Consider the following 24,861-nt stretch of genomic DNA (forward strand, 5'->3'; position numbering starts at 1 on the left):
ATCAGATAAACAAAAGACATAACACAGTTGCCAAAGTCATCTGTATAAATTATTATGTGCCAGTAATGAAAAAGTGGTAGGAAATATAGTGGAAAATGTAATTGAAAATGAGCAGGTTAAAATATTGTTGGATTCCTGCATACAAACTGAGAAAGTTTTGGCTCATAACACACCATATTTAACTGTGGTTGAAAAGTAGAAAGTGTGGATAATTTATGCAGCAATACCAGCAGGTAATAGGATAGAAGACAAAGAATTGGAAAATATCACAAGGTCTTAAGATCTGAAAATCAAAATGGAAGTAAAGGATAGTCTCTTATTGATCTAACAAATGTTATTAAAAGGAAGATTTGACCAATTGTTTTGTACTTATAAAAAGTGGTTCTGAAAAGGACATGAATAAATTATCACCTAAGTCTACAAAATATTACTGAAATTGAATTTAGAAAACAAATATATACATATGGCTTGGGTCCGGGATATTTGAGGGAACACCTGCTGCCAGCATCAAGTTCCCTTCGTCCAGTGTGCTCGCAGAGGGAGGGTCTTCTCAGGGTGCCGCTGGTAAAAGATTGCCAACGGATAACACCCAGGGGGAGGGCCTTTTCTGTGGGTGCGCCTGCCCTCTGGAACCAGCTGCCCGTGGAGCTCAGGACTGCCCCTGACCTACGTTCATTCCGCCGGGACCTGAAGACTTGGCTCTTTGAGCTCTCTGGCCCAGGCTGAGAATTTTAACTGGGGTTTTATTTTCAGGGATAATTTAATCTTTTAATTCTCTTTTAACTTTGTATTTTATATTGATGTGATTTTAAAATGCCCTGTAAACCGCCCTGAGTCCTTCGGGAAAGGGCAGTATATAAATCTAATAAAATCTAAATCTAAATATGATTTAAAAAGAAGAGAGAAAGGAAGTTTTTTTAAAAAATGTTTGAGCAATAATAATTTAAAAGAAAAAAAATCCCTTAAAAATAATGAATTAGTAGTAACTCTCTGTAAAGATGATAATTTCTAAAAATGTTTAGAGTTTTAAAATGAATATAAAATTGGAACAAGAAGTTTTCCCTTTGGTTTGTTGGTTAAAGAACTTGAAAGTGTGTTGTGATTTTTGCTATTATAGATGATGACAGGGCAGAAAATCTAATCAGTGAAAATAGAAAGATGTATTATTTCTCACAATGGGAAAAAAGGATGGAGGAAAATGGATTTGGTTGGGATGACAATGTAAACTGTTTTAAACAAAGAAAAGATTTTACTCGGTCTTATTTCCATTGGGAAATCACTTCTGGTTTTTTATGCTTGAAATATAGAAGAAAAATGAGATTGAATAATCGTGTACTTACAGAAATGGCTAGTTTAACTAAATGTATAGCAAAAAGTTAATATTTCACTACTATAAAGAGTCAGAAATCAATGTTTTCTTTCTTTCTTTTTTATCCTGCATCTCCATTTTAAAATTTTTATAATCCTTTATGTTATAAATAAACTTTAATGAAAGATTGGAAAAAAATAATGTGGAAGGATTATGGCATAAACCGTCGTGGTGGTCCCAGGGGTTATCGGCACACTGGCTACCATACAAAAAAATCTTGTATGGTATTTAGAAAATCTGCTCATGGACAAAATTTCCATCTGTTTAATTGTAAAAGGCTACACTGCTTGGATCCACACATAGGACTATGCCAATACATGATGACATCCTAGGTTCTTGGAAGAACTTAATATATATGAAGGCCAACACTAGTTAAAGAACTGGCAGCTATGGCTCTCCATTGAAAAGATAATAATAGTAATAATAGTGAATCAATAATAATTAAATAATAGTGAAAATAGTGAAAATAGTGAATAGTTGATAAGTGAATCACACACTTAAGTGAATCTGGCTTCGCTATTGACTTTGATTGTCAGAAGGTCACAAAAGGTAATCACACAGTTGCCAAACATCTGAATTTTGATTATGTGACCATGGCATGCTGCAATGGTTGTAAGTGTGAAAAATGGTCATAAGTCACTTCTTTTCAGTGCCGTTGTAAATTCCGCTGATCACTGAATGAATTGCTGTAAGTCGAGGACAGAATCCTTGTAACCATTCTGTAAAACGTTGTACCCTTTGTGTAGTAGGTGAAGAAGGAAAATGTATTTAAAGATAAAAGAAAGCAAATGGCTTGCTTAGAGCAGCTTTTACCTATTTGGGTGTCTTCTATATAGGTAGACTACATCTTTCAGAGATGCCAATGCTTGTTGAGAAATTCTGGAAGGTGCCTGACAATCTTTATAGCAGCTTTTAAAACTAGGGACTTCCCCATTTGGAATTCAGAATCTTCAGCCCTTTAAATCTACTTATCAGACACTGGGGAAAATGTTAAGGTTTCCATGATAATTTAATCCTTCATTTGAATGTAACTTTCCTGGAATAAAAAGTAAAAAAAAATGCAATGCCTTTAAAGGAAGAATAGTTGAATGTATCTTTCCATCAATGCTTCCTACATTTCTCTTGGAGCACACATTTACCCTAAAAAAGACATGTAATCATGTAGCTGTGTGCCAAAAATAGTCTTCCACTTCACTACTAAACAGTAAACAATAATGGTGGGACTAGCCCTGAACCCAGTGATCTGAGCTAGAGAGAGCCTGTGCCTCTCTAACAAACGCCCAGGGAGATAATGAGAAAACATTGTTTCTCAGCACTGGTATTGCTTCTTCTCACCTCCTAAAAACATTGTTCTTTAGTGCTTCTTCAGTGTCATAGATTTGACAATCTTTGCCATTTGACAAATATTACTTGGGATTGGGTTTTTTATATTTGCTTGTTTGTTTGTTTGCTCTTGCTTTGATTGATGCTTTTCTTTTCCTGACTGAGGTGTCAGAAAAGGACTTCTGGAATCAGATCCCAATCAACAAAGCAACTTGCCTGGGCTCTTTCAGATTCATACTTAGTATATTTCCCTTGCCTCTTTTGCAGAGTAAGTGTCCTAGTTGGAGCTCCCAAAGCCAACACAACCCAGCCAGACATAGTGGAAGGAGGAGCCGTCTATTATTGCCCTTGGCCAGCTATGGAGTGCAAACAGATCCCTTTTGATAATAAAAGTAAGTAAATTGTTTCCGTATCATCTGCATGGGAATGTTCAGCCAAACAGGGCCACTGATCATTGTCTCAGGTGCATGCAGATTGGATGTTCCTTTCATTATGTCAGTTTGTCTGATCTAAATCAGTGGCTCTTTAGAGAAGACACAATTCTTGGATAGTGTATATATCGTATCACCTTGTGCAGAAGAGTCCCAAGAGAAGTAAAGTGATGTCCAAAAGTTGGACTTATATATCTTCCATCTTAGCAAAAGTGTATGATTATACTTGATTAGACTTAAATGGAATCTATTTTATTCACCTACCCATTTAGGAGTTAAATTTTTAGTTCATTTAGTTCATTTTCCTCCAGATTTTTAAATCTCTTCTAAAAATTGCTGGACCAGATGCAACAGGCCAAATTATGGACTTTTTTGGGAAGATATACAAAGCATCTGGAAAATAGGTATACCTATTTATATTAATAAGGGACGCGGTGGCTCAATGGGTTAGGACGCTGAGCTTGTCGATCAGAAGGTTGGCAGTTTGGCGGGTCGAATCCCGAGTGCCGCGTAACAGAGTGAGCGCCTGTTACTCGTCCCAGCTTCTGCCAACCTAGCAGTTCGAAAGCACGTAAAAATGCAAGTAGAAAAATAGGGACCACTACAGTGGGAAGGTAACAGCATTCCCTGCGCCTTTGGCGTCTAGTCATGCTGGCCACATGACCACGGAGACGTCCTCGGACAAGCGCTGGCTCTTTGGCTTTGAAACGGAGATGAGCACTGGCCCCTAGAATTGGAAACGACTAGCACGCATGTGTGGGGGAACCTTTACCTTTACTTTATTTATATTAAATGTCCTGTCTGCATATCCACAGTAGTATGGGGCTGTTTATTCAGAGACTGATTCTCCTGTAATACTTCAAACACTGTGCATTTCTCTCAATCACTACAGAAAGTGCTGAATGGAGCCATCTTCTAAACAAATACAGGTAGTCCTTTACTGCCTCATTTAATAACCATTCAAAGTTACAAAAGTGTAATGAAAGTATTTGCAACCAATCTTTGTCTGTTTGCTCATTCATTCATTCATTCAATTTGTATGGCCTCTAAACTCAGTACAGGTGAACAATCATAAACAAATTACTATTACATAACAAAAAGTAAAATAACACAAGGAGCATGTTATAATTCGTGGTTGTTAACACAGCCAGCAGATGGGATCTGTCACACACTCTGAGTACCAGGCCCAGGCACATAACCAAATCTTTAAGATTGTTAGGAAAGCCAGCAGGGTCAGGACCATCCTAATATCCAGAAGAATGATGTTTTATAGAATGTGTGCTATACCAAAAAAGAAATGTTTCTTGGTCTCCACTAGCTGGTATTCCTTGGATGATGGGATCTGAGAGCACACTCATTCTGCCAGACCAGATTGGATGGACACAAAAAACTGGTATAAGATGGTTCTTCAGATAATTTGGTCCTAAGCCATGAAGGTGACTAGCCCCTTGAATTGCATCTGGAAGCACAATGGCAAGTAGTACAGGCCACTGAACTAGTGCAAAGTAATCAGCCCTAAAAAGAGAATGTTAGAAAATCCCATGCATTCTGCATCAGTAGAAGCTTCTAAATGCCCTTCAAGGGCAGCCCCATGTAGAGCACATTGAGTAATCCAGACAGGAGATCACAAGGGCATGAGTAACAATGTGCAGGGCTTTCTGGTCCAGGAGTGGGCACAGCTGGCATATAAACTGAAAATGTATAAATGGCTGCCATCTTCTTTTCCAACAGGGGCCATGAGTTCAAGTGGACACCCCCCCCCAGATTACTTATTAGCGCTTTCAGAAGGAGTGCCACTCCACCCAGGACCAAAGATAAAAGGTCCTTAGCACCAGAATGTCCATCATCCAAAGCCACTTAGTTGAACTGAAGTCTATTGTGACCCATCCAGGCCTGCACAGCCTCAGGCACTGAGACAGGAAGACCATGGCAAAACTCTGGTGGCTTGGGATGGAAATATAAAAGTGGGTATCATCATCCTACTGATGACATCTCACTCCAAACCATTGGGTAACTTCACCCAGTGGCCTCATGTTGATATTCAACATGGATCATCCCTTTCTCCCCTCATGTTGATATTCAACATGAGGGGAGAAAGGGATGAGCCCTATGGCACTCCATACAATAGGGTTGGATCTCTTTTCTCCTGTCCAAACTGACTAGACCTGACCCCAGAGGAAGTAGGAGAACCAGCACAGTAGAATGCTTCCCACCTCCAATCCAAAGATGGTTCAAAGGGATACCATGACTGATGGTATCAAAAGCTGCTGAGAGGAAGGATAGATACACTACTCCCATCCTGCTTCCACCAGAGGAAGAATTTGTTCTTCCTCTCCTGAATTACAACCGAAATGGGTCCAGGTAATCTGTTTTAATCCAGAGTCCTTTGAATGTGAGCACCTTCTTACAATCTTCCCTAAAAGGGGAATGTTAGAAACTGGATGAAAGCTATCTGGTTTAGCTAGATTGAGCAATGGCCCTTTAAGATCTGGGCATATCATCAGGCCCTTAAGAGAAGACAGGGACATCCTCACCATTAAGGAAGAGTTAATCATCTTAAGTTAGGATTGTCCCTATATTCTATCATTATATGACTCCATTCTTTTGTTTCATAAGCAGCAGAGTTAATAGAGAACATGGAAATAAGATTGCAAGTCACAGTCATGTGATGTCTTGTTTAATGAGTGGTGATTGATTTAACAATCAAACAGGAATTGATCTATATGTTGAGATTATATGATTTTTCACTTAGTGACCATGCAGTTAGCAACAGAGTTACCAATCCCAATTGTAGTCTCCCTATGCTTTCACTTCTCTGTGAACATGGCTTTCTTTCTTTCTTTCTTCTCCATCCATTTATCCATACTTCCATCCATTTATTCTCCTAGGCCAGGTTATATTTGAAAAGATTAAAGTTATGGAAGGAAATGTTTTAACTTAGTTTTTAACTTGCCATGGATCTACTAGGAGAGAAACATAACTCATTTCTGCAAAGATCCAAAATGGAATATCTGTCATTCTTGATTTTTTATATCTCCTTGTTTATATGTAATTTCTTTTTTGTTGTTGTTTTAAATACATATTTGATTTTATACAAGTTGGTTCATCATTAGCTTCTAAAATTAAAATGTACTTAAGGTTGGGATTTAGCAGCCTTCTATATAACAAGTCTTCTGCCCATTAAAAGCATAAAAGCACCCAGTTTTGCATGCATATTTCTCTCAAAGTAATGGAGGCTGGATGAAAATTAGCAGAGGAATAATATGGATCACATCCAAATGCCTCCCCCCCCCAACAGATGGTTCTTATTTAATTAAAGGGAAAACACATTTGAAACAATTTGTGTAGTTTCTTTTCTGTTGTTTCTGCATGGCCCTCAAAATTCATTTATTGCTAGTGTCTTCTGAAACATTAAAATGGAAAGGCTTTAATTTAAACAGATCCAATTGTTAGAAGTGACAGCTAGGATTCATCAAGTCCAACTTAGTTTTTTCTGGTGCTTTCGTGTGTGCAAGAGTGTCCCCACACTCATTTTGATGTCAGAACTTCTCTGGAAGAAAGAAACAAAATCAGTACAGTAAGCCAAGAGCTTAGACCACTTAATAGCTTTCAGAATAAATATTCTCCTGCCCATAAATTAACCATTCAGAATTAAAATCCAAACATAAAACAGCTGGGAAACAGCATCTTACCCTGTAAGATGCAGTGGATTAGATTTAGGTCAATCTTCACATTCAAATGTTGATATTGTTAGCCTGAGGTACATGGGCAAATACCTTGGTGAAATGAAATATAGTTTCTGAAAGCTTACATCACTTTCATCTTGTCTTCTCATCCTCTGTATCCCAAAAGATCTTGGTAAAGAGGTTAGGAATGGAGTCTAATTGGTTTAATTTTTTTTATTAAAAGGGAGCTCTTCAAGTGTTACAATGTTTTTATAGAAGGCTTGGAATTATATTTATCCAAGTTCTGGATGTCACAAAAAATATAAAGGAGTAGAGAAATACTACTACAACAGAATATTTTAGGTGCAGAATTTTGGGGCACACGAATTTAAGGGTAGATTCAACCTCTTTGGTCAATTTGCATAATGAAATAATTTAAACATTGCTATTACATAAAAATAGATTACAAAGGACAGCTGCAAGCAAGAAGATAAAAATATCAGGAAATAACCACATTCCTATTTTGGACCCCATTTCCAGCTTGTACTTAAATGCTGAACACAAGACTTCTTTGAAAGGTTTTTCACACTTGGAGGGGAGGCTGTTTTTTTCTCTCCCCCCATCCTTGATTATGCTAGCTTTTTGGATAGTATATGGGATTTCTAATCTTTCCTTGCAAGGAAACTGCACAGCAGAGTTGGATGGATTTCTCATTTCTGTTGCCAGTAATAACAGCCATGTAGTCAGTGGACCAGCAATGGAAAGAAGATAACTTTATACGAGTGGTTTTATTGAAAAAACAATAGAAATTATACATATGTCTTATATCAATTTGAAATGATTCCATTCTGCTTTGAAGTTGTTCAAGGTACCTTTTTTTCCATTTGGCAGAAAGCACCAAAAATTGAACAATCTCAGCCAAATCTTGTGAGATCTCACTAAAATTTCATGTTGGGTGAATCTGTGAAGGATGGCAATATTGCTGCCTACTAGTAACGTAACAGTTTTCTACCATCTCATGTGTTATACAGTATGTTACCAACCCAGTCCTGTAGCAGTCATTAGTGACTTAAACTTGCTGGATAAAAGCTGACCCTATCTAGTTGAGTACAATATACTGAGACACAGTGGCTACAAAGGAACCTCTTACGGCAGAAAAGCAGACCTTATATATCCATTAAGAAGGCAATCTGGAACATTAAAGATTCATATAAATTGGACAGGATAGTGAAGATACTTAGATGATTCAGAATAGAGCCTATTGAAGAGGAGACTGAATGAAATAGGAATGTTTAGCTTGTAGGAAACATTGAAGAAAAATTTGATAAGATCATTCAAGTATCTGAAAGGATGTTACAAAGAAAAAGACTAGGATCTGTTCTTCACTGTCCCAGACATAGAGAAATGGATTTAAATTGCAGGAAGAAAGATTCCATTTGACTATTAGGGAAAAAATTGTTATAGTAACTGCAGTTTGACAATGGAACCAATTATTCATGTTCTCCAGACTTTGCTTGTGCTAAAGTGGAGGCTGGAAAGCATCTGTAGGACTGCTTTAATTTGGATTTCTGCCCAGAGCAGATAGTTGGACTCAGTAGCCCCTTCCAACTCTATGGTTCTATTATCTTCCATTGTTGCTGTTTCCTAGGAACTGATATTTGAGACATGGTGCCTCTGATCCTGGAGTCAACTTATAACCCAGCTGTGCCCAGACTATTCCTTTGCAGACCACTACATCATCATCAAAATGTTTTGCAAACCACTCCATAAGGAAGGTTTTTTTCATATGTTCTCCTGAGTCTGCCAGATAAAAACCACCAATCAAATTCCATATTCCCATGTTCCAACCACTTAATGTGTAAAGAACATCACTTCACATTGACACATCACAAAAATTCATAAAGTTAAAAATAGCAACTATTATATCGTGCAACAAGATGAGTTAGGCAAGTGACACTACACGTAATAGTCTAACACACACACGTTTTTAATAGAATTCCTGTAATATATGGAACACAGGTTGAAAATTGTTAGTGTAGACCAGTAGCCAATAAAAATATTCTTATTTATTTGTTTGTTTGTTTAAAGAATTTATAAAGCTACCCAACCGGAACAGTGCAACTCTAGCCAGCTTATCAGAAACCCCAAACATACAAAAATAAAATGAACAATTCCAATTGAAATCCATACAAGTGATTTGCAATCATTACTCCCCACTGATAGGAATCCCAATTATCCTGGCCCCAGTGGCCAAGAAAAAAGCAACAACAAATTCTTTGATGCCTTTCTAAAAGCCAGTAAGGTCAAGATCAACTTCCAGAAGATACGAGACTCAGCGGAAAAGGAATGACTACTGGTCCACTAGAAGAAGCTGTTTCAGGGAAGCATGCCTATCCTATTAGAGCAGGGGTCCCCAACCCCTGGTCCATGGACCAGTACTGGTTTGTAGCATACCAGCAACCGGTCTGCACAAACAAACAAAGCCCCATCCATGGGATGCAGGCAGCACGCAAAACCATACACTCTCTGGTCCACGGAAAAACCTTTCACCATGGAACCGGTCCCTGGTGCCGAAAAGGTTGGCGACCTCTATGTTAGAGCATGTGGAACAGACAGATGGCATTGGGGAGATGCGATCCTGCAATAATCCAGTCTAATGCCCCATAGGACTTTTTAGGTGATAATGTTGTGAGTCACCCTGAATCATACTTCAGCTAGGTAGCCATATAAAGCAAACAAAAACAATAACCTGAATTATATCTGGAAGCCTACAGGAAACCTTATGAACCAGTGGTGTTAAATGGTCATATAACAATAGCAATGTAGCAATGCCAGCATTGCTGCATTCCAGACTTACTCTCTAGAGTTCTATCATCAAACAGCACAGCAGGGAAACTAACTGTTACTGTGTATTAGCATCATCAATTGCACAGTCTTCCAGATGTGTGGCATTCTTTATTCAGAATTCCCAGAAAGGCAAGTGTAGGATTAAAGAATTCTGAATGCTGGATGTTGAAGTCCATATATTTATATGTATTCCTAGGGAGAGAGGGAGGCAGGGAGTCTGTGAGAGATATAGGATTTTTTTTAAAAAAATATAGTGCTTTTGCTCTACTTTGTAAATTCTTTCAAGAGCCTTTGTCTTGAAAAGTGGGATAAAAATATATTTAAAGAAGATATACTGATACTATTTATGGAACACTTTTCTTGTTTTTAGTATAGTACAATGGTCTGTGCGATATTTGGAACAGATACATTCAGAATGAAATTTTAGTTTTATGTATTAAATTGATAGATGTATTATTTGGTAAGCTAAATGTTTTCATCATTGTAGGCAACAAATACAATCTTGAAAAATTCTACAGTTAATATTATCATTCCCTAATCTGCCAGAAGGGGTAGCTAGAGAGCAACCTAAAATGAATTATCTTCCCTTGTGCAAAAGTACTAAATTATTAAATATGGCTCAATATGGTGGCCAAATTTTTCTTTTAAAGATGTACCTTTAAAAATGCAAGCAGAGATTTTTTCCTCTGTATCTGCCTTCTTTTTCTAGTGCTGAAGTCTATAGCACCTGAGAAATGCTGATTAATCCCTTTCATGTGTACCGAGCTGTACATTGAAAAGTAAAATTTAGGCTTTCTAAGTAGGAACTCCATGTCAAGAATTAAGGAGGGATTTGAAAAAATATAAAGAAGAGATAAGCCAGTTTGTCCAGAAACAGAGTTGGTTGTACCAAAATCTAGGTTCTGTTTAGGGAGAGAGGATTGTGCATTGTGAGTCTCCAGAGATGTGAAATTAGAAAAGATTCATGACTTCAACTGTTATGTCTGTAGTTATTAGTTTGACTGTGTGATCCCACTCCAAGTGAGCACCCTTGTATTTAAGCCAGAGATGAGGCCAGAGACCACACTGAGCTTTTTTTCAGAGATTGAAGACTTTGGTGAGATGAAGAGTGGGGATGTGGTGGCACAAAGGTTTAATGATGCTAGAACTGTTGGCCAGAATTGGTCTGCAATCTAGCAGTTCCAGCCTGGCTGTGCGAGAAAGAATGAGCTCCTGCTGTTCACTCTCCAGCTCCTGCCCACCCAGCAGTTTGATATTGTGAGTAGATAAATGGGCACAATTTTTGGTGGGAAATACTGTTGGGAAAAAAATCTTCATCAGGGTCCAGTCCAAGCCAGGAATAAACAAAGTGGAGACTGCTCTGGAGCAGCTGACCACTTGTTGCTGGGAGTGGTGGGTTTTTATACCTTCTTAGGCTTTTGTGTTTGGAGTTGTTCCTGTGGCATGAACTTTGACCTGAGGTTTAGTAGTCTGATGAAGGTGGGTTAATCCTATTATGTCCTAAAGATCATGTCCTGCTTCCCTGGGGCTGAGGCTGATGGCTATGTCCTGTGTTAGATTTTTGGGGTGAGGGGGTGTAGGTTCTAGGAATCTTTTGTCTTTCTAATCCCATCAGCTCTAAGCTTCCTGGCTCCAGTCTTTCTGAAAGGATTATCAAATCTGCATTTCTACACACCTGGTTTCTGCTTGGGGCAGAGAAACTTGGGGTGGGGAGTTTCCTACCTTTTAAGATCTTCTCCATTATTCCTTTGGGAAAATATAATATTCTGTCCTTTTTAATATTCCCCCAAAATATTTCCTTCACTAGAAGGATGGGTGGGTGCTGACTTCCAACAATACCTAGTTGCATTTGCATGTGCGAGAGAACAGAAGCCAGTGCTGGACCAGGCCAGATGCGAGGCAATGTGATAGGAGGTGAAGTGAGGCAAGACTGATGGAGGAGCCGGGAACAGCCAGCAAACTGAGTGCCACTAGTTAGCTGGTGTAAAGCTAGTTTGTCCCCTGTGATGTACCAAGGATAGGAGTGCAAGTGGCATACTCAATGAAGTACGGTAGCAATCTAGGCTGTCAGGACTGCATTGTGTCTAGCATTTGTAGATTTCCCTGACATTGTATGCCATACACTAAATAAATAATAAGTGGAGGAATCATGATGCAAACTAGGTTGGGATTGAGGGAACACCTCCTGCCAGCATCAAACTCCCTTCGTCCAGTGCGCTCACACAGGGAGGGTCTTCTCAGGGTGCCGCTGGTAAAAGATTGCCGGCGGATAACACCCAGGGGGAGGGCCTTCTCTGTGGGTGCGCCTGCCCTCTGGAACCAGCTGCCCGTGGAGCTTAGGACCGCCCCTGACCTTCGTTCATTCCGCCGGGACCTGAAGACCTGGCTCTTTGAGCTCTCCGGCCCAGGCTGAGAATTTTTAACTGAGGTTTTTAGTTAAGGGATAATTTAATCTTTTTAAATTGTTTTTTAACTTTTGTATTTTGTACTGTTTGATTTTAAATACCCTGTAAACCGCCCTGAGTCCTTTGGGAAAGGGCGGTATATAAATTTAATAAAATTAATTAATTAATTAATATCGTGCATATATCAGAGATCATTCTAGTTTCCCATGTTAAATACTTTTAATGTCATTAGAGCTATTATTTTATTCTTTTCTTCATATTATCTCCCCTATTTTCTTCAGGAACACAGTGCTGTCCTATTTTTTTGGCAGCTGGGCTGAGAGATGCTATACTTCCATGGCTTGGGCTGCAGTTGAATTTGGATCCTCCCAACTTTGGATTAGCAACCATTATCCTACAGTGGTTTACACTACAAGTTACATTAGGATCTCAATGTGTTTTCTGTCTTGAAATGGAGATGTATGTATCATCAATTGTTAGTAATCTATCTGAGAAAGGACTTGGGCCATTTTTAAAAAATGGTTCTGCAATCCATAGAAAGTCCTCGCGCTGTTTACTTATGCCAAAAGCAATAAACGGGCTTAGGAGGCTAGAAAAAGATACTCTACTGCAATGGCAGGTTTTTTGGATTTCATGTTGATATTGTTTTGGGTAAAACTATTACTGACCTCGAGGAGAATATCCTGATTTGTAGAATAACTAAAGAACTACATAAGATATTGAAATCTGCATGTTTTTTTTAAAAAAATATTATTATTTCATCCTATGTTTTTTTTCTTTTTAATGATGAGACAGAGCACACCCTAATGCTACATGTTTGTAGCTTTGTGGATTTGTAAATGATCTGCTAGTAATTGGTTTCTGCATTTTATTAGACCTTTATAGGCACCAGGACTGCCATATATAGAAATTGCTTCCGTGCAGGAAAGCTGTGGCTGATAATGGAACATGTAGCTGATGCGTTTTGTATGTACAAAGAAATCTTACTCAACTGTGTGTATGAAGCAGCCCTAATTCTATTTTAGGAAACATCAATAAGGTGGTCCAGAAAGTCACTGATTTGTGATGAATTATAGTGAATGAAAGTCTCAATACCATAAATAAAGCTAATTGGTCTTGGGACCAGCACCAGGGTCAATTTTGAGCTAGATCTCAGCGAGCTGCCTTCCATCCTGCTCTGTTTTCACTAAATGGTTAGATGGCAATCCTTCAGTGAATCTATTCTGACTCACCAATAGCAATGTAGCACACAGTTCTGAAGAGAAGTATAAATCTGATGACAGCAGCCACAGCTATCTTAATTTCCCTAGGACATTGTATGACTAAGAGGCCTTTTAAAGAACATGGTTTATGCTTTATTTAGTAGTTCCACATTGTCAGGATCTTAATTTTTAACAAAATGTCAAAAAAATAAAAGAGGAGGAGCACTGGGCTAATTCTGGACCTAAGGTCAATAGTTCCAGGCTAATTTTAGTAGGAAATTAATTTTCAGAGAGATGATATCTCTAACCTTTTTAAACCCTTCAACCTCAAACAAGGAAGAAATTCAATGGTACATTTCAAAAGTCGAAGCCTTAAGTCCCATCAGAATATGTTTCAGATATTTTATTAGAAATATATAATTTTAAAATTTTTCATAGAAATACGCATTTAAAGAAGGTAATGTTGGAGACTATTAGTGGTTGTTGTCATATCCGGGGCACAGTGGATGGCATCATGAGATCTCCCTAAATCCTAATTCTACAAACATGAATTATATCACTTCACTCACTTTGGGACCTAAGAATAGCAATTTACAGCATTCTTTGGGTAATTTACAGAGTCAGCATATTGCCCTCAGCAATCTGGGTTCTTATTTTACTGACCTCGGAAAGCTGGAAGGCGGAGTCAACCTTGAACCTTATCAGGATTGAACTCCAGGCTGTGGGCAGACTAAGCCCGTAATACTGTATTCTAACCATTGTACCACCAGAACTCCTGGGACATTAAAGAATCATCTTGGGTCATTAAAAAGTAGCTCACTTTGCCTTAAAGCATTGAATACATTTTTCCTTTACTATATTATCTCTCTGTCTGTCTATCTGTCTGTCTGTCTGTATGTACGTGTATACACACACATATACTTACTTAGATATGAAGCAAAAAATATCCTACTTTAAACTAAGCGGAAAATCTTTTAAAAAAGGGAAATGACTAGGATATCATTTGAATCCATCCCACTGTTTAGTACAAAGTGAAAAGAAAAGGTCCTAAGTAATAGCACATCTCATTCTATCGTACAATGAAGCAAATAAAACCACACTTTAAAAAATCATTTACAAATAGTTCTCATTTAATTCATTTAGTGACTGTTTAAAGTTACAATAATTCTGGAGAATTAACTTTAGAACTGATTCCTACACTTATGACTGTCACAGGTCCCTGTAGGCATATGATCGAGATTTGAACACTTCACAACCCACTGACTTTTATAAGAGTTGCATTTTCTTACAGCCACATGATCACCATTTTCACATTTCTCAGCTAACTTACAACAAGCGGAGTCAGTGGAAAAATCAGCAATAAAATCACAGGTCTCGCTCACATGTTTGGTCTAATGAGTATTCCATTTAGCTATGGAGTTGCCAGTCCTAATTATGATTGTTAAATGATAACTCCATGTATTCCATGTATAAACTTGTTCTTTTGGATTAAACTATTATAGTTAAATGCACAATTTTTCAAATTTGCAGTTTTAATTATGAAAGCCTAGAACAAAAATATAAACTTAGCCTAAAAGATCAAGTTGTGAACTTATTCTAAAGAATAAATACAAGTAGTGCTTAGCTTACATCCATTCATTCCACAGCGTTCAAAGTTACAGCCATATAGTCATAAGTTGTAGATTACCTGTACTGTATTGTGCTCAAACTTGTGTTCAATCTCCACCCCTTTTATATGTGCATGCAATGTCATGATGACACCCAAAAGGGGCAGAATTTACATGCAAACCTGTTTTTGTCATTTGCACACCACAGATGGAAATGTGTCTCCAAAAAATCAAATATTGTCAAAACAACTAAATGTGTGCCATGGCTTCACAACACAAGCTCACTACCTACCTATTTCTGGCATCATTGTTACCCAATTACAAAGGAGGAGGAGTTTGCATATATCACAGTATATGTTTTACATTTTGCTCACTTGGTCTTTTCCCCAGATTTGTGAGCTGGACCATTATGGCCATTGCGGTCTCATAACTATGAATTATTATTTTGTATATTTGGTGAAAAATATTTGTTAAATAAAGCAAATAAATAAACCTTGGCTTAATATGATGTTTTAACCCTGCAGTTAAGCTCAGACAATCTTTTTACTTCAGAATGTCAGATTTTCTCCAGATTTTTAGAATCCTCCAGTTGGTCATTTTGGTTAGAGTAGGGGCTACCAGATGACCACTAAATGACTGCGACATTAGCTTGCAAGCTCTACCTCTCTGCTGCCATCTGGCAATCAACTGGATTTTTTGCAGTCTACATACAGCACCCTGAAACTAGAGATATATCAGAGACTAAATGTCTCGATACTGCCATATTACACCCCTCCTGCGTGAGCTGCATTGGTTACCGGTTGCCCTCCGGGTGAGATTTAAGGTGCTGGTTCTTACCTATAAAGCCCTATATGGCTTAGGCCAGGGATATTTGCAGGACCGTCTGCTACCAGGAACGACTTCCCATCGCCCGGTGCGCTCACACAGGGAGGGCCGCCTCAGGGTGCCGTCGGCTAGACAATGTCGGCTGGTGACCCCCAGGGGGAGCGCCTGCCCTGTGGAATCAGCTTCCCCTTGAGCTCCGGATGGCCCTGGATCTCCGGTCCTTTCGTCGCGACCTCAAAACATTTCTTTTCCATCAGGCTGACCTGGACTGATGATAGGGGTTTTTAAAAAGAAAATGTTTTTAATATTTTATCACTGGGGCTTGTTAGTTTAATCTTTTTTTTAACATTTGTATTATTGTTTTTTATTGTTGTTAGCCGCCCTGAGTCCTTCGGGAGATAGGGCGGCATATAAGTCCCAATAATAAATAAATAAATAAACAAATGATATGTATATAAAGTTTGTTTCCTGAACTGATCTTTGTTTCTGACTGTAGTTGGGGAAAACGTTTCCGATGACATAGAAACTCTATAAATTACCAGATGTAGTTTTGTTGTATTGATTTATTTGTCAAATTTATATAGCTGCCCATTTCATGAATATGATCCTTGGTATTAAATTATCATAGTTAATGATCAGCAGAGGCACCCGATTACACAATAGAGCAGGGAACTTTCTGGTGATGGCTAAGCACTTCAGTCGGAATAGAGGCCCAACTGAGGGAGGAAGAACAGCAGAGCTAGAAGGAAAAGGGGGGAGAAGTGATGTGTAAAATGTTTTAACCTTGAAACAGACACTTTGAGTGTGCATGCTTAAAACAATATGAACATTTTAAGACTTTTGCTTACAATTCAAAACAAAATGTGGCTGACTGGAGTGATATATTATTTTCTGAGTTTCATTCTGGATGCTGCAATGGAGCTAATGTATCTATCTCTTCTGTGTGTTTACTTTTTCTAGCCATATAGCAGATGGATCAAGTCATGTCCCACTTGCTATTGGCCTAGACTAAATTGGATGAAATGGGCATAGATGTTGAAAGAAAACAGCAGTGAGGCAGATGCTCAGACTGAAGAAGAAAATTGCATGGTTGCCAAGATCTTTTTATTAAAAAATATTAGTTAAGGAGAAGATAAAAATCATGTTTTTTTAAATAATGAAGAATTTTGGATGTATATGCTGTAATATTTTACAAGTGACTGTTGCTAATACTATTGATCTGGTGTAGATACATCCTCATGGCAATGGTGGCTTGTTTTGTTTCTTCAGCTTCAATGTCTTATTAATGTTGAGCTTTTAAAAATTCAGAAATTCTGTGCTGCTTTGGGTTGGTTTATGGAGCCTTGGTTTATGTATACCTTCTCTTCGTGCACTTGTGTCATGGATTAATGTTAATATTTATGCAGTTTATTTAAAGGGATTCTGGGATCTTTTCAAGCGAGGTATTTTCACTTTAACAAGACACAGAAGCCTCATTTGATGGACAGACTGAGGGGAAATGGCTACCCTACTTTGAGGTTTCAAAGTGGGAGCCACTTCATTTCATCTGAGAGTTTTAAAGGTATGCTTTGAAGCTTCATCAAGGCAAAATACCCTTTTAAGCTTTGCATACAAAGCTTTTTTTTTCCTTTCTTCCATCTGTGCAAGCAAAAACTTAGCAAAGTTGCTTTTCCTGAGTTTTTCTGCTGGGCAGGAAAGCTGTAAAACAAAAAAAATCTGTTATTGATCTTATTAAATTGGTAATGTAGTAATGATAATGAAAAAAATTGGCTAGACTTTTTTGTTAAGATATGAAAATCTTCAGAAAAACTCATGGTGTGATTTGTACTAGGCTGTCTGGGCCTGGTTATCTCTATGCTAAGATAAATGGCAGTTAAAGGGAATGTTAAATAGATCATCTATGTTGACTTGTTAATATTTTGGCTTAGTTTTTTAGGCTTTAATTAAAGAACTGTTTCAGTACAATCAAGGTGTAATGTACTCCCCTTTGTTATGCTGAAAGTACTTGCTTGTCTGTATCGTTCGTTAATTGCTCTATTCACGTGTATGTTGTAACAGTTGCTGGGTTGGCCTAGACTGGTTGTCTCCAGCTGGCTAAGTAGGTCTTTGGGCAGGAAACCACTGCTTTAAACCTATTGGTCACCACCTGCCGGCCAACCGTATAAATAGCTGCGTAGCAGCTTCTATGTTGCTTCTGTTATGTTCTGACCTTCAGTAAAGCCTGTTCCTGTTTGAACCTCCCATCTCGCTCAATGCCTGCAAGAACCAGCTACACAACACTGGCAACGAAGATGGGATGTGCTGCTTCATCGTAAGAGCCTGAAGTCACTAGGGGATGAGACCAGCACAGAGCCTGGTAGGGAACAGTGTTTCCCCCCCCCTTGGCCTCCCTAGCAAGCCATGCTAGAGACCACCCTGCCCTGAGGATCCATCCCAGGGCCTACACAGAAGCCAGCAGCACAAGGCTACGCACCATGGTGAAGGTCGGAAAGCTTGAGAAATTCGACGTGACGCACCCAGAGAGATGGTCATCCTACATTTCCCGCATAGAGAACTACCTACATGTGAATCAAGTCAGCAAAGATGAGCTGAAGGCTGTGACCCTCCTCTGCATGTGTGGCCCAGCCACCTTCGATATCAGTGAGAACTTGGTTGCCCCAGTGCTACTGTAAACCGTCACGTATGCTGACCTCAAGAAGAAACTGCACGACCATTTTGAGCCTAAGCACGCCTTCGAGCAACGCAAACAACCCAGCGAGTCAGCGACAGAATTCATCGCAGTGCTTCGCCAAGCATCGCGACTCTGCAATTTCTCCAACCTAGAGGAGCGACTAAGAGACCGCTTAGTCTGTGGACTCAGGAACAGAGAACTCCAACAAAAACTCTTTGCAAAGGAGACTCTCTCATTTCAGGAGGCCTTAAAGGAGGTCATGGCGGATGAAGCCGCTGGAGGGGCCGTGAACACATTGCGGCCCTCCAAAAGCATGCCATCTACAGAAACTCTCCACCACGAGGATGCTAAACGATTGGAAGACACCGACTCCAACCACGAAGTTGACAAAATCCAGCGACATCACGAAAAAGGAATGAGGCCATCTGACAAGGCAGATCTATTCCCGAGGTGTTTGGGCTGTGGAGGCCGCCATCAATGCACGGATTGCTGTTTCAGAACAGCCACGTGCCAGGTGTGTGGAAAACCAGGCCACATTGCTGCCATCTGTCAAGAGGGACTGCCAGCTGGATTAGACTTTCAGGAGAGGTACCAGGGCCCCAGGGCAACACCGAGTAGGGTTCTGCTCCAGCCGCCGGAATATTTTCCGCAGCAGTGCCCACCGACCTCTTAAGCAGACGTTGCGACTGCAGGTCAAACTTCAAGGAGTTCCATGTAAAATGGAACTGGACACAGGTTCCACTGTGTCCATCATCTCCATCGGAACTTTTCGGCATGTTTGCAGCCATAGCAACAGATGGGTCAAGCTACTACCATCTAATATTCTACTTACTGATTTCCAGAATTCCAGGGTGGTGGTCAAGGGCGAGGCCACACTTGTGGTGAAATTCAAGGTGTTTTCAGGCCCACTAGACGTTATGGTGGTAGATGGCCAGTGTACGAGCCTCATAAGGCTCGATTGGTTCGATGCATTGGGCATCCAAGTAACCGGCATTCACCAGACACAAATGACAGACTTGTCTTCTGCCTGCAAGGAATTCGCAGATGTTTTCGGCACAAGTTTGGGAGAGTACAAGAGCCCTCCGATAGCTTTTAAACTTGATCATCAGGTCGTGCCAATTCGGGTTAAACCCCGCCGTGTGCCGTTTGCATTAAAGTATAAAATTGATGCAGACCTGGACAAGTCAGTCAGGGGGTTTTGCAGCCCGTAGATGGGGAGTGGGAGACCCTCATTGTAACGCCACTCAAGGCCAATGGAGAGGTACAAATATGTGCTGGCTACAAGTGTACCATTAACCGGGCACTACAGCAGCATGCATACCCTGTCCCAGTTGTCAGCCACATTCTGGCATCATTGCAAGAAGGCTGCATGTTTGCTAAATTAGATTTAGCGCAGGCCTATCAACAGCTGCTGGTGGCCAAGGCCATGGCAGCCGCCCAAATGATTGTTACGCACAGGGGGGTCTTCAAGGTCAAGTGCCTTTAATTCGGGGTGAGTGTAGACCCAGGGATTTTTCAGGGGATCATGGAGTGCATACTCAAGGGTATTCCAGGGGTCTGCCCCTACTTTTATTTATTTATTTTATTTTATTTTATTTTATTTAGATTTATATACCGCCCTTTCCCGAAGGACTCAGGGCGGTTTACAGGGCATTTAAAAAACAGTCAATACAAATGTTAAAACAAATTAAAAGAGATTAAATAGAACCCTGAGAAAATTAAAACCCAGTTAAAATTAAAATTAAAAATATTCTCAGCCTGGGCCAGAGAGCTCGAAGAGCCAGGTCTTCAGGTCCCGGCGGAATGAATGGAGGTTGGGGGCTTTGATGATGTACTCATCACTGGTGAGTCCACAGAAGTTCTGGCTGAGCGACTTAGAGCTGTCCTTCAGTGGTTCCACACTTAGATTAAGGAGAGACAAATGCAAGATTGGGGTTCAGTCTACAGAATTCCTAGGGTTTCGAATCGATGCTGAGGGCATCCATCCTGCAGAGTCAAAGCTGAAAGCGATTCAGCTGGCACCAAGCACTAGGTCCAAGGGAGAGCTTCAAGCCTTCTTGGGCCTCCTAAACATTTATCATTCATTCCTCCCTATCAAGGCAGAGCAACTACACCGGCTCTTAGACAAAAATACTCAATGGCAGTGGACCAAGCTCCACAAAAGGAGTTTCCAGGCAGTCAAGGCACTGTTGTCCTCAAACTCGGTGCTCATGCACTTTAACGAAAAGCTGCCAGTTTGCATTGCATGTGATGCGTCCTCATACAGGGTTGGAGCTGTGCTAAGTCACTTGGTGGATGGGAGACAGTCACCCATTGCGTATTACTCGATGATCTTGTCCTCAGTGGAGTGCAACTACACACAAATTGACAAAGAGGCCTTGGCCATCGCGGCTAGGGTTAAGAAGTTCCATGATTATTTATATGGGAGGCAATTCATGGTCTTTACCAACCAAAAGCCCTTGCTAAGCTTGTTCACAATGAACAAGCAGACACCTCAAATTATATCGCCACGAATGTTCAGGTGGTCCATATTCCTTTCGGCCTACGACTACAGGCTGGTTCACAAACCCGGCAAAGAAATGGGCCATGCAGACGGCCTTAGCAGATTGCCCTTGCTGCACGTGGAGACAGATCCGGCTCCAGCTGCACGCATTTTAGCCATCCAGGACTTGCCAGAGTTTCCCTTACATGTGGGAGATGTCGCTGCAGAAATGGCAGCCGACAAAATCCTAAGTCGTGTGTTGGCTTGGATTCATACAGGATGGCTTGAAAATAGCGCCCCCCCGAATTCCACAGTTTTTTCAATCAGAAAAATGAGCTTTCAGTGCATAAGGGGTGCATCATTTGGGGCAGCAGGGTCATAGTCCCCAGTTCACTCAGGCCCAGGGTTCTCCAGTCTCTGCATGAAGGCCATCTGGGCATCGTCTGGATGAAGGCACTGGCGAGGAACTACCTCTGGTGGCCAGGGCTAGATAAAGCTATCGAGGCCTAAGTACACGGCTGTTAACACATGTCAACAGTCCAGACCAGAGATGCTGCAGGCCCCTGTTCACCGATGGGAGGAAACGCACACACCATGGTCAAGAATCCAAATAGATTTTGCCGGGTCCTTTCAGGGACAGTTGTTTTTAATAGTGGTTGATAGCCACTCTAAATGGTTGGAGGTAGTCCTAAGTCCCAATATGACTACTGCAAGGACCATCCAGGTGTTGTGGTCACTGTTTGCAACGCATGGGCTTCCAGACGTCATAGGCTCTCTTTCACCTGTCATTGAATGGGCAGGCAGAATGGATGGTTCGTACAACCAAAGAGTCCCTCAAACACATTACTACAGGGGACTGGCACCACAGGCTGGCTGATTTCTTGTTATGCCAGCATACAACGCCTTGCACAGCTACAGGCAAGAACCCCGCAGAGCTTCACTGGGGCAAGAGGCTAATAACCAAACTGGACAGACTGCAGCCCGATAGAGTAGCCTCCGACACAGCACGTCCGAAGGCACCTAGGAATTTACAGGTGGGGGACCGGGTTTGGACCCGGAACTACGGGCAAGGGCAGTTGTGGGTGACAGTGAAAGTTGTCAAGGTGTCAGGACCACTCTCCTACAAGGTGGTCCTGGAAGATGGGCGAGTCATTCACCGACATGTTGATCAGTTGCGCCGGCGACTAACAGAGCAGTTGCTGGTTCAGGACTCCCAAGGGGAGCAGACCAGGAGCCCACAACCTCACATTTTAGCAGAGCAGTTCATATGCTTTGAGACATTTTGTGCACAAGAGAACGAGGACCATAAAAACACTTTCCCCGACTGGACCACAAGGGCCGGACAGTCATCTGACATCCAGTAGCAGCCCTGCCGATTTCGCGGTACCTTTGGACTTTGGGTTGGACCGACTGAGACAGGCCAGCCAAAGGGACTCAAGTCATTTTGACTCCTCCGAATTGCAGACCCTGGGTTAACCCAGCACGGCAGGCAAACAGATAGACCGGGAGTTGCTGGTGACCCCCCGACGCTCCAAACGAGCATGAAGACCCTCTAAGCACCTACAAGATTTTGTAACCAAATAAATGTGTGTGCTATCCAAGGGGAAGGGGTGTAATGTACTGGCCTTTGTTATGCTGAAAGTACTTGCTTGTCTGTGTCGTTTGTTAATTGTTCTATTCACGTGTATATTGTAACGGTTGCTGGGCTGGCCTAGACTGGTTGTCTCCAGCCAGCTAAATAGGTCTTTGGGTGGGAAACCACTGCTTTAAACCTATTGGTCACTGCCTGTAGGCCAAACATATAAATAGCTGCGCAGCAGCTCCTATTTCGCTTCTGTTACGTTCTGACCTTCAATAAAGCCTGTTGCTGTTTGAACCTCCCATCTCGCTCAATGCCTGTAAGAACCGGCTACACAACACAAGGTTTTCCCCCCTTTATTTGTTGTTGTTAGTTGTGAAGTCGTGTCCGACCCATCGCGACCCTATGGACAATGTTCCTCCAGGCCTTCCTGTCCTCTACCATCTTATGGAGTCCATTTAAACTCACGCCTACTGCTTCAGTGACTCCATCCAGCCACCTCATTCTCTGTTGTCCCATTCTTCTATTGCCATCAATCTTTCCCAGCATTAGGCTTTTCTCCAGTGAGTCCTTCCTTCTCATTAGGTGGCTAAAGTATTTGAGTTTCAACTTCAGGTTCTGGCCTTCTAAAGATCAGTCAGGGTTGATCTCCTCTAGGAGTGATCGGTTTGATCGCCCTGCAGTCCAAGGGATTCGCAGAAGTCTTCTCCAGCACCTCAATTCTTTGGCGCTTGGCCTTTTTTATAGTCCAGCTTTCACTGCCATACATTGCAACTGGGAAGACCATAGCCTTGACTATACGCACTTTTGTTGACAGGGTGATGTCTCTGCTTTTTAGTGTGCTGTCTAGATTTGCCATGGCTTTCCTCCCGAGGAGCAAGCGTCTTTTAATTTCTTGGCTACAGTCCCCATCTGCAGTGATCTTGGAGCCCAGGAAAATAAAATCTGTCACTACCTCCATTTCTTCCCCATCTATTTGCCAGGAATTGAGAGGGCCGGATGCCATGATCTTGGTTTTCTTAATGTTAAGTTTCATATATAAATAAACTCCCTTTCAATGGAAACAACAGAGTTGTATTCTATGAAGATTTGTTTCAATATTTTTTTAAAACATTGAAATACAACTTTTTTGGAAGTTTATGCCTTTTGAAAATCACCTTTGGATCAACACCTACCCATTTTTCTATAGTTTGAATAACTGATACAGTCAGCAGATTACCACTCTATAGTGGACATCAGCTGGCCCTTTAAATCTCAAGCTGCCTTATGAGCTCAAATGGCTGATGTGATCCCAGAAACTAATAGAGGAAAATAAAGGTTAGGTTTTGAGTGGGAAGAGTTTGTGCAGGGCCAGTGGGGGGAGAAAGGGGGGAAGTATATGTGTGTGTGTGTGGGAGGGGGGTTCTGAGAGTGAAGAAGTCCTGGAGATAGCAGTTACCTCAGCCAAGCATGGAAATTGAATTGTTTGGCTGTCAGTTGTTTGTGTGTGTATTTTGTAATCTCTTTTTAACTGGGTGTGTGGAACCTTGTCTTTTTTGACATCTTTAATAAAGTTAATTTTTGTTTAAATTATAGAGTTGACCTTCTAGCACCTGTCTCAGCATGGCTGATCTATGGATTCCAAAAGACTTTTCGTTTGGTTTCCCTTTATATATTTAGAGAGAGCAGGGGTGGGGATGAGAATTTCCCTTTCAATCTTCTCCTGATACCCCCAAAGGAAAAGTGAGAAACTGGTGGTACAGATAGTCCTTGTTTCATGGCTACTTCGTTTAGCAACTGTTCACAATTACCATGGTGGTAAAAACCAACTTTGTGAATGTTGTTTTCAGGTCTGCAAATTAAAGGAAAGCTGAAGTAAGATCATAACTATAGTTGTAGTTTCACTTAGCAATTGTATTGCTTAATGAATGAGATGTGGTTGCTAACCACTTGTGGTTACTAAACAAAGTCTACCGATAATAAAAGGACTTCTTATACTTGTTGCCGTTATCTTCAGGCTGGAGTTAGCTCAGAACCATAAGTACCTCAGAGAAAAAGGCTACTTCAGTCCCATTGGATGCCTTGCTTATTATATAGCCTCTCTGGGATTTTGGGATGAGGGGATAATCAAGGGGGATTTTCACAGATCACAGTATTGATGTTTTGTTTCGTTGCAAGGGAATCCACTTGGAATGTTTTTTTTCTGAGTTCAGAACAAAACACAGAAACTTGTTTCCTACCAATTCCTGCTGATTCTTTATAGCAATGTTTCTTATTCCAAGGAACCCAGCCTCCCCCAAGATCATCTCAGGAGTGTGCAAAATTAAAAATTGTTATATAGATAGTCCTTGACTTACAACAGTAAATATTGATGACTATAATCGATACCAACAAAATTTCCATAATTTTTAACAGTGGAAAGGGTCCTGACAGGAAAATATTAAGAAACTCTGCCTTAGAGAGATGTAAGAAGGCA

The 24,861-nt window shown here is 40.7% G+C and overlaps 1 protein-coding gene across 1 annotated transcript in view; it reads left to right on the forward strand.

Annotated features, from left to right (window-relative positions):
• The window catches only part of ITGA8 (integrin subunit alpha 8), a 157,891-nt gene that overhangs the window by 7,151 nt on the left and 125,879 nt on the right, over positions 1 to 24,861 (forward strand). Inside the window, exon 2 of the mRNA XM_081346360.1 lies at positions 2,960 to 3,084. Within this exon, the coding sequence (XP_081202486.1) occupies positions 2,960 to 3,084 (125 nt within the window). The remainder of the gene's footprint in view (positions 1 to 2,959; positions 3,085 to 24,861) is intronic.

The sequence above is a fragment of the Vipera berus genome, assembly GCF_964194415.1.
Source record: "Vipera berus genome assembly, chromosome: Z".
In the NCBI taxonomy this organism is placed as follows: Eukaryota; Metazoa; Chordata; class Lepidosauria; order Squamata; family Viperidae; genus Vipera; species Vipera berus.